This window comes from Mastomys coucha, unplaced genomic scaffold (genome assembly GCF_008632895.1).
Source record: "Mastomys coucha isolate ucsf_1 unplaced genomic scaffold, UCSF_Mcou_1 pScaffold20, whole genome shotgun sequence".
In the NCBI taxonomy this organism is placed as follows: Eukaryota; Metazoa; Chordata; class Mammalia; order Rodentia; family Muridae; genus Mastomys; species Mastomys coucha.
Genome location: NW_022196903.1, coordinates 117,805,274 through 117,814,183, shown reverse-complemented (window position 1 = coordinate 117,814,183; position 8,910 = coordinate 117,805,274). Strand labels below are relative to the sequence as shown.

Genomic DNA, 8,910 nt, shown 5'->3' with positions numbered 1-8,910 from the left:
CACACTTGTCTGACTTCTGCTGGAGCACACCAACACACAAATAAATTAAAAAAAAAAAAAATATATATATACATATGTATATATAATACTATATGTTTATAGTATTAAGCCTTGGCTAATTTCTAAGATTCATCTCCTCTCTTCTCTCTTGACTTTGAGGTTTTTGTTTGTTTTTTTTCCTAAGATGAAGGAAAACTTAGGAAAGAAAAAAAAAACGTGGTAACTGGGAGTGTTTTAATAAAGGTTAAGTCCAACTCTCAGGACTTGTGTGTCCCACTGCCTCGAGTGACATAGGCTCTCCTCTGAGGAGGTGCACAAACATAATAACAACAGAGCTGGAGACCTCACTAAAGAGTCTGAAGCAATTAGATGGGAACACCTTCCACACTTCAGGGCAACTTCTAGGAAAATGCTGTAGCTTCCAGGGAGGGGGCTCAGGCCTTTCTTGTTCTCACCTTGGTCCCTCCTGTTTCCCACTTTCAGGAAATGTGTAAACTGTTTTTTTTTTTTTTCCCCACTCAACTCGTGGGAAATGTCTCAATTGCATGGTAGAGTGGCAGAATTCTAGGAATAGGGCAGGCCTCCACAAAACCTCACGAGTACTTCTATGGAAGGGAGCAAACATTGGCATTTGACACCACTGACCCGGGGCACAGAGACAGACCTTAAAGGGCCACTCTGGTGGGTTCTCTTTTCAACATCCCATTTCCTCCAAATTCACCTCAAGTCTCCCAGCTGCTTTCTCACAAAGCAGAACTTTAGGAGACTGGTCTGTGCTCTAACCAGATAGAAAAAGATAATGGGTGCTTCCTCCATTATCCATAGGAGGGGCTTTAGAAGCGCTCGTCCAGCCCTGTAGAATGCACCCTTGCAGTCCCTGAAGACCCTAAGGTCCAAATTCTTAGATTTCTACGCACTCCCTTGGGCCTTGGGGCAGGATTCCCATTCTCTGCCTCGCCATCTCCCTGGAATTTTCCACTGCAGCTGCCTCAGCTCCCAGACACCCCTCCCTGGGCAAAATTCCCGGCTCCCTCCGCCTCCCCTTCCCTAATCACACCTCATTCCCACCCCCAGCCTTGAGGCCCAGCCCACAGTCCAACCCACTCCCCACGGGCCGTCCCACACCTCACTGCAACCCTGGTGGTCCCATCTAAAGAAATGGGAAGCTAGGCCCTTTATGAGAGGGTAAGCTAGAGGGTCCCAAGCTCCTGCCTAGGCCAGAGTGAAAAGACATGGTGGGGCTCGTCCCTGTGGGGCGGGAGTGGGGGGAGTGGCCCTCTTCACATCCCCTTATAAGGCAGGGCAAGCAGTTAGGATCTTGGATTGGCTGATTCAAATGAGCATTCCACCTGGCAACAGGGTTCCTATTGGCTCTCAGGAAAAACAGGAGGAAGGTGGATGGAGGTTGTTGGTGGCGGTGATTGGAGGGGGGAGGGGAGTGGAGGTGACCGGAGTTGAGGGCGGTTACCAGGGCAACAGGGTAAGAGCCCAGCAGGGTGTCCGAGACAGCAGGCGGGGCTGGGAGGTGGAGTAGAGAAGGCAAAGAAAAAAGAAGGCGGGAGGGAGAGGAAAGAGATCAACCCAGAGGGAGCAAGGTTTGGGGGTGGGGGGGAGGGTGTAATGGGTGGGGGGGAAAGGGAGATAAATGAAGCAAGAAAGGGTACAGAGATGGGATATGGTGAGAGATTGCTAAGGACATCAGTCACTGAAGTCTGAGAAGCGCATTGAAAAGGGGAAATGGAAAGATCTCAGAGAAAAGGTGGACCGAATCCTGCCAGGAAAGACCAGGGTGGGGCGCCAAGATTTATGAGACCAAGAAACCGAATTAAGAGTCAGAGAAACCAGGAAATGTGTATAAGGGACCAAGCGATGGTGTGTTGACACGCTCACATGCCAAATGATGATGGAAGAGCAACAATGGCTTCTCTTTTTTTCTATTTTTTTGGGGGGGAGGGGCTTGGGGGAAGAGATGCCTCACTGTGTTGCCCAGGATGCTCTCACACTAATGGCAATCTTCCTGCCTCGGCTCCCCAAGTGCTGAATAGGTCATCTGGCTAAAGGGGATATTGTTTATTAGAGAAATAAAAATGATTTGGAAAAGGTGAGGGGTAATGATGATACATAACACACACACACACACACACACACACACACCAAAGACAATCTTTTCCCAAAACCCAACCTTCTTTGTCATCCACCTTTCGGACCTCAGACTCACAGGCCAGCCAGTCTCTTTCTGAATCCCAGGGTTCTCAAACATGATCTAAAGATGCTGCCCTAGGGGTGAGGCGCTGAGGGTAAGTGCAATAGGGTGTGGCTGGAACCCCGTATCTGGACTCGTGTGTGCAAAGAAGGCCAACTGAATTCAGACAGACTGAGGGAAAGACAGAGAAGAGGAACGAGAGGAAAAATGTAAAGGGACAATCTGAAAGAGAGTTGAAAATTAGCTAAGTTTAGAGGGCCAGGTGACAGAGTCAGGTAAGAAGACAGTGTTGTCTGGAGAAAAGTAAATTGAGACATACGAGATGTAGGATGGTTGTAAGGGAGGGGTCTCGGTCTGTTTGAATGAAGACAGGTGAAGATAAACTGAAGGACCAGGCAATTAAGTGAGGTGAGACAGGTAAGAAGAGAAAAGAATAAAGAGACAGAAGAGAGCATCAGAGGGCCCCTCACATCCCCGGAAACAGACGGGAAGGAATCCGCCAGGGACCACAAATGTCAAGACCAGCCGAGAGGCCCAGGCTGTCCTTTGTACTCTCACTCAAGGCCACCTAGAGAAGGCGGACAAGAGCAAGAGCGAGAAATGGAAGTGGCTCCGCAGCCTTCTTCCTCTTCTTTCAGCTTTTGGTTTCTCGGATACCTGCCCAGCCTCTACCTCTACTCCCCCCCAACCCCTCCCCGTCCTTTAGCAAAATCTCAGGGCTTTGAGGTCAGCAGGAGTCTGGCCACCTCTCCAGTCCGCCCCCGGGAGCCAGACTCCAGCTTGCAGGCAGTAGGCTGGCATTTGGAGCGGTGTCTCCCCGCAGGAACCCCACCCCTTCCCACCTCCTCGCCCCACTCCGCTCTCTCCCGAGCCGTCAGTCTCTCCATTCCCCCTCCCAGTCTCGTCCTTCCTCCCGTCCCGCTCGCTCTCCCGCCCTTCGCTTTCATCCTCCTATCCCCACCTCTCCAACCTCCTCTCTCATCCCCCTCCCCTCTCCTCTCCTCCCCGCTCCCGCCTGCCCCACCCCTGGGAAGCCCCTCCCGTCGGGCAGCGCCGCCTTAAAAGCGGGTTCCCTTCCCGGGGGCGGCAGCGGCTGGTCGGCGGCAGCTCTGCTGGTGCGGGGGCGGCGAGCAAGACCGAGCGACCGCGACCGGAGCGCGCCGGCCACCGCCCGCATCCTCCTCCCGCCCGCCCTCCGGACGGCCGCAGCCCTGCGGGTCTCCGCTCGGGACCCACCCCCGCCCCACCCCGCGCGCCTCTGCCGCCTCTTGCAGCGAGCCAGCGAGCCGCGCGGCCGTCGCTGCTGCTGCCGCCACCGCGCCAAGTTCCGGCCGCGGCCACCTTTCCGCCGTCCAGGGCTCCTCCGCCTCGGCCCCGGGACCCCGGCTCCCCGCCAGCCCCGGCCCCGGCACCATGTCGGAGAAGAGCGTGGAGGCAGCGGCCGAGCTGAGCGCCAAGGTACGGGCAGGGGCGGCGGCGGCCCGGCATCCGGCCGGCCCCGGGATCGGCGCGCTCCTTCGCGCCTGGTCGCCCCCGACGGCCCCGAGCGGCCCTGGCGCCCGGTCCCCGCGGACCCCGCTGCGCCCTCCCCCCCCGCTCGGAGCCCGGCGCTGCCTACCCCGCTCGGCGCCGCCGGCGCCCTCTAGCGACCCGGCGCGCCGTGGCTCGGGCCTCGCCGCCCGGCCTGCGCCCGGCCCCGCCATCCCCACCCCTCTCGTGCCCCGCCGCGCCCGCCTCGGCCCGGTCTGCCCTCCCGTCGGAGAGCGGCGCCGCTCGCTTCCCGGGCCCCAGGTCCGAGCCGAGGGCTCCTGGTCTCTTTCCACCGTGACCTCACCTTTCCTCTGCTAAGCGGTTTGGGATCCTCAAGTGTAAACAGGACTCTCCCGGGAGGCTGCTACTCGGCTCCTCCCCTCGCCGCCCGACCGTCTGTCTTCGTCCCCGGAGGGCTGAGCCTCTCTTGCACCCCCCAAATTTTTTTTTTTTTTTTTTGCCCATCCTCGTTTGTTCTTCCTCTGCTACAGACTTCCAATTTTTCCATTATTGCCTCCCGTGTCGAATTTCTAAAAATCAGAAAGGTGGAGAGGCTAGCCTTCGAAAAGCCAAAGCTAAGCATCGCCTGACCATACGTCAAGCTGTCTTTGCTCTCAGCATCTGCCTTTCCCAGCCCCATCCCTTTGCCCTTGTCTCTCTTTCAGCCTTCCTCTAATTTCCCCAGGGAAACTGCGGAGTGTCGCTTAGGGAAATTAATGCGGCCAGGCTTGGGGGCTGGGAGTTCAGTCTGTTTTTGGGGGGGGGGGGCAGTATAGTTTTCAAGGTCCAAATAGAAGGGGGGAGCTAAAAGAAAGAAAGGCAGTGGGAAGAGGGGACATGTGAAATCTGATAAGGTGTGCCTGTGTGGCCCTCGGGTGGGTTGTGCGGTGGCATGTGACTTCACTGAGTAGGCGTCTTTGTATGTCTGAGATCCAGCGAGTGTGTGGGACTGCCCGTGTCAGTTACATGTGTGCGTGTGGAGACTGACGGAGATGTCCTGGAGGCATGTTGCTGCTTTGTGAGTGCCGAGTGGCTACACTGTGCTCTTGTGAGAGTGTGCCAGAATGCCCAAACATTGGGCCATGTGTCTCCAGAGCGTGTGGGCGCTCCCCTGCAGATGTGTGAGTTGGTGTTAACCTGGGTAAGCTTTCGTGCCCCTGTAGAAGCCAGAGAGCTAGCTGCTTAGCAGCTGGGGGCAGGTCACATACCCTCCTGGAAAAGGGATCATGAAAGGACAGTGACCAGGACAGGACCCAGGAGGAGAGGGGCCAACCCTGTGGACTTTGGTCTCTGGTATTCTCTCTCCCTTCCCCTCACCCCTCCGTCAACCCCAATAGAAAACTTAGGCCAGGGCCCGGCTCAGCCTAAGCTGACTTAGTCCCTGCCTGGCCCGGGTTGTAAGAGAAAACCCACCGGGCAGTACTAATGCCAGGCCCACCATTTGACAGAGAAGTGACGACAAATCAGAATGAGGAAACCTGCCTGGTGTGAGAGGGTCAAGTGTTTTTTGTGTGCTCTTCCTGAAGGGAGAAGGGAGTGGAGTGTCCCCAGGCCAGTCATTTGGCACCGAGTCTCTCTTCTACCTCAGTCTTGTTCTAGAAAGGACACATCCTTCTGGCGTGATCTACTTATGAAAACTCCGACCCACTTGGGATCATGAACATAAGAGTTGCATACTAACATTAAATAAGATCGTAGGAGAAGGTGGCCCCTGGCAAGGAGAAGTAGAATCTGCACGGGGTAGGAAAGGCTGGTGCCCCAGAGGCTCACCCGCTGTCAGAATAGAATAGGACTGGAAGCACCTGCTGGGCTTTTGGAGCTAAAGCAGACAGCCTGGTGGGAGGGGCTCTGGACAGGTAACTCCCACCTTCCCGCCTGGGCACACTTGTTTGTGCTCCTTCCTAGGCATGAAGGTGGAGAGCGCAGGGAAGCTGAGGCTAGACTGGGGATAGAAACATGTGGGAACACTGTTAGGGTAATCTCCATATCCCTGTGCTGTTAGTCCAAGTAGGAACAGGAGGATTAGGGAGACACAACGGAAAACAAAGACCTTAGAGGCTGAAGGGGAAACTGGGAGGGATGCCCAGGAGAGAGAGAGTACTTAGGCAAAGGCCCCTGAGGTAGACAAAAGGCAGAGCAGGGGCAAGCAGAGAGGGTGAGGGGGTGGGGCATCCAGGCTGCCAGCAGATGGGGGATTTGCTTTGTGGAGCTGAACTTTTAAGCCAGGGGAGGTTTGGAAGAACTTGATGGGGTGGGAGCCCCAGCAACTCTGGCCACTTACCACTTGCCCACTCTCCTAGGGTCCTGGGGACAAAAGTCTCTGGCTGGCATCAGCCAATTATGGCCCAAATCTAAGGACCCGAGGACTCCTCTTGTGTCTCAATCTATAGCCACCTTCACTTACTACCTTTGACCTAGCTGCGGAGTTGGAGGCACTCAGGGCCATCTAACATCCCTGCTAAGAGAAAGGTGACTTTCTGTCTTGCAGGACCTGAAGGAGAAGAAGGACAAGGTGGAGGAGAAGGCCGGCCGGAAAGAACGGAAGAAAGAAGTAGTGGAGGTGTGCAGGCGGGAGATGACTGCACTTTGCCCAAACATCCTTCCTCCCCTCTTACCTTCTGGGGGTGCTGGGGTCCTGCCATGCTCTTGACCTCTTCTCAGGCCTTCCCTACCCTGAGGCTCCTAAGCCCCTTTACCATCCAGTGAGTGGCAGCAGCACAGCCAACTTGACAACCATCACTCCTTGTCTTGGTCCCCACAGGAGGAGGAGAATGGAGCTGAGGAAGAGGAAGAAGAAACTGCTGAGGATGGAGAGGATGATGACGAAGGGGATGAAGAAGGTGGGGATGGGCAGGGAAGGCTGGGCTGCAAAGCTGAGACTCAAGAGCAGGGTCAGAGAGCAGTTGAAGAGTGGAAACTCGGGTGGAAGTTGGGGGAAGGGGTATTGTCTGTGCCCAGAGCCTCCCAGCCTTCCCCAGTGACTTGTTTCTGGTTCCTCAGATGAGGAAGAAGAAGAGGAGGAGGATGAAGGCCCCGTGCGGAAGAGAACTGCTGAAGAGGAGGTTGGAGCTGGGTTGGGCTCTATAGAGCAGGGGCTGGGTGGTCTTTGGATTTGGACCTAGGTCCTTGTGGACCCCGTAGGTAGGCAGGGGCTGGAGTAGGCCGTCAGGAACGGGGCGGTCTCCTTTGCATGGCTTCTTCAACTCTTATCCTCTTCACAGGATGAAGCAGATCCCAAGAGGCAGAAGACAGAAAACGGGGCGTCGGCATGAACCCCTGCCTGTGGGCTTGGGGATGGGAGGCCCCTCAGGTCCTGGAGGTGGGGCAGGAACACACAGATCCAGCCCCCCTTCTGGCTCCCTGCTCTGGCCCTGCCCCAGAGCTGTGACCCTTGTCCTTTGACCCAGCCTCTCATGTCTATCTCTCCAGACACTGCTCCTTCACCCTCACTGCCACCGGTCCAGCTCCCAACCCGCCTCATCTGAGGTCCAGCTCCCAACCCGCCTCATCTGAGCTCCCAGCCGGCCCTCACTCTCCCTAGCATTCCTTGTTCTTTCCTGCGTTCCCTCACCATCCCATCTGTTCCAGTCCTTGCGAAGCCTCTCCTACCCCTCTGCACCTGAGCCTCTCTCAGCCTGCCCTTCTCTCTCCTGCCTGACCCCTGGGTCTCCCTCAGATTCCCTCCTCTCAGACAGCGCCAGGCCGGGGTGGGGCTGGGGTTGGGGCCACGCCCCGAAGCTGCCCCCTCCTCTTTTTGTATAATTTAATAAAGAAACGGTCGCGCTTCTGTTTTTAACCTGTCTCCTGCTTTCCCACAGTCCAATCAGTGCATGAAAGGGTGTAGAGGGTGTGGCTGACCTCATACCCAGATTACAGAAGGCTGGCCAGTCCTCAGTGGGGGAGCTCAAGGTCTTCCTCTGAGGGCTGACATCCGTCCTGTTTTTGGGTTCCTGGGGGTGTTTCTCCTCAGCAGTGTACACTATCATGTTAACTCACGTAAGATCTAGACATTGCTGAGCCCAGTGGAAAGCTACCAGCTCCATTGTGTTGAACCAGGCAGATAGAAACAGCTCTAGAAACAGGAAGTCCTGCCCCCAAGGTGGAAGAGGCTGGTAGACCTAGGTCTCGACCTAGAGTTTGGAAAGAGAACTCCCAGACACGGACACGCTTTGACTCATGGGAAGCAGCAGATTCCAGATTTAGTTATCAGGCCTGTCTCCTTGTCATCTATCTTCATTTTCTCAGCGAGCTGAGTGGGGAACAAGGGTTGTTGGATTCCTCCAGCCTTCTGCCTCAGTTTCTCTTGTTTTATAACAGTCTTACTATGCAACCCTGGCTGGTCTGGAATTTACATAAAGCTAACCGCCTCTGCATACTAAATACTGGAATTAAAGGTCTTTTTTCTTTTTCTTTTTTTTCTTTAACGTTTCGTTTTGTTGGCATAGGGTCTACCTTGTAGCCAATGATGGCCCTGAACTCACTGGCCCAGGCAAGCAAGCTTCAGTTCACCCCACCTTCCAGAATCTCGCCTTACAGACACATCCCACTGTTGCTGACACTTTGAGTTTTCCTTGCTACAAGATTCCTGCATTATTCCATCTCCATAGACCCTTGCCTTTATTTATTTATTTTTTTTAAGTATAGAATCTTGGGGAGGAGGGAGGCTTTGAAGATGGAAAAGCATCCAGTTGTCAGGGCTGGAAAGACCATTTGTCAGTTACAAGTGTTTGTTGCTCTTCAAGAAGACCTGGGTTTCGAGTGAGCATCCATAGTAAGTCCAGCTCAAAGGAATTTGACACCCTCTTCAGGCTTCTGAGCATTCACACGTGGTGGTGAATTTATGTGTACAGAAACAAATAAAAATAGACATTTTAGCCAGGCGGTGGTGGCACACGCCTTAAATCCCAGCACTTGGGAGGCAGAGGCAGGCGGATTTCTGAGTTTGAGGCCAGCCTGCCTGGTCTACAGAGTGAGTTCCAGGACAGTCAGGGCTACACAGAGAAACCCTATCTCAAAAAAAACAAAATAATAATAATGATAATGATAAAACTTTAAAAAAAAAACAAAAAACAAAAGCAGCCGGATGGTGGTGGCACACACCTTTAATCTCAGCACTTGGAAGGCAGAGGCAGGTGGATTTCTGAGTTCGAGGCCAGTCTGGTCTACAGAGTGAGTTC

General features: G+C 54.6%; 1 protein-coding gene and 1 long non-coding RNA gene across 3 annotated transcripts in view; one reads left to right on the top strand and one right to left on the bottom strand.

Annotated features, from left to right (window-relative positions):
• Window positions 1-6,403, bottom strand: part of LOC116099588 — a 13,504-nt gene extending 7,101 nt beyond the window's left edge. The window contains exons 1-2 of one of the 2 annotated variants that reach the window (XR_004122309.1): window positions 6,349-6,403; window positions 4,038-4,263 (exon numbers count right to left, since the gene is read on the bottom strand). This is a non-coding gene — a long non-coding RNA (uncharacterized LOC116099588). Of the gene's footprint in view, window positions 1-4,037; window positions 4,863-6,348 lie in introns of those variants that run through there. The other variant, XR_004122308.1, reaches the window with a different exon arrangement.
• Window positions 3,273-7,534, top strand: Ptms (parathymosin). Its single transcript, XM_031383386.1, has 5 exons — window positions 3,273-3,661; window positions 6,222-6,293; window positions 6,495-6,573; window positions 6,734-6,795; window positions 6,955-7,534. The coding sequence occupies exons 1-5, from the start codon at window positions 3,617-3,619 to the stop codon at window positions 7,003-7,005; spliced, it is 309 nt and encodes a 102-aa protein (XP_031239246.1). The 5' UTR covers window positions 3,273-3,616; the 3' UTR covers window positions 7,006-7,534.
• Window positions 7,535-8,910: the final 1,376 nt, after the last annotated feature.

Excerpts from the sequence above, each read along its gene's own strand:
- Ptms (XM_031383386.1), top strand. The coding sequence starts at position 3,617 with ATGTCGGAGAAGAGCGTGGAGGCAGCGGCCGAGCTGAGCGCCAAG. Across the intron at positions 3,662-6,221 it reads CGGCCGAGCTGAGCGCCAAG|GACCTGAAGGAGAAGAAGGA; the intron begins GTACGGGCAGGG and ends TCTGTCTTGCAG. Across the intron at positions 6,574-6,733 it reads TGACGAAGGGGATGAAGAAG|ATGAGGAAGAAGAAGAGGAG; the intron begins GTGGGGATGGGC and ends CTGGTTCCTCAG.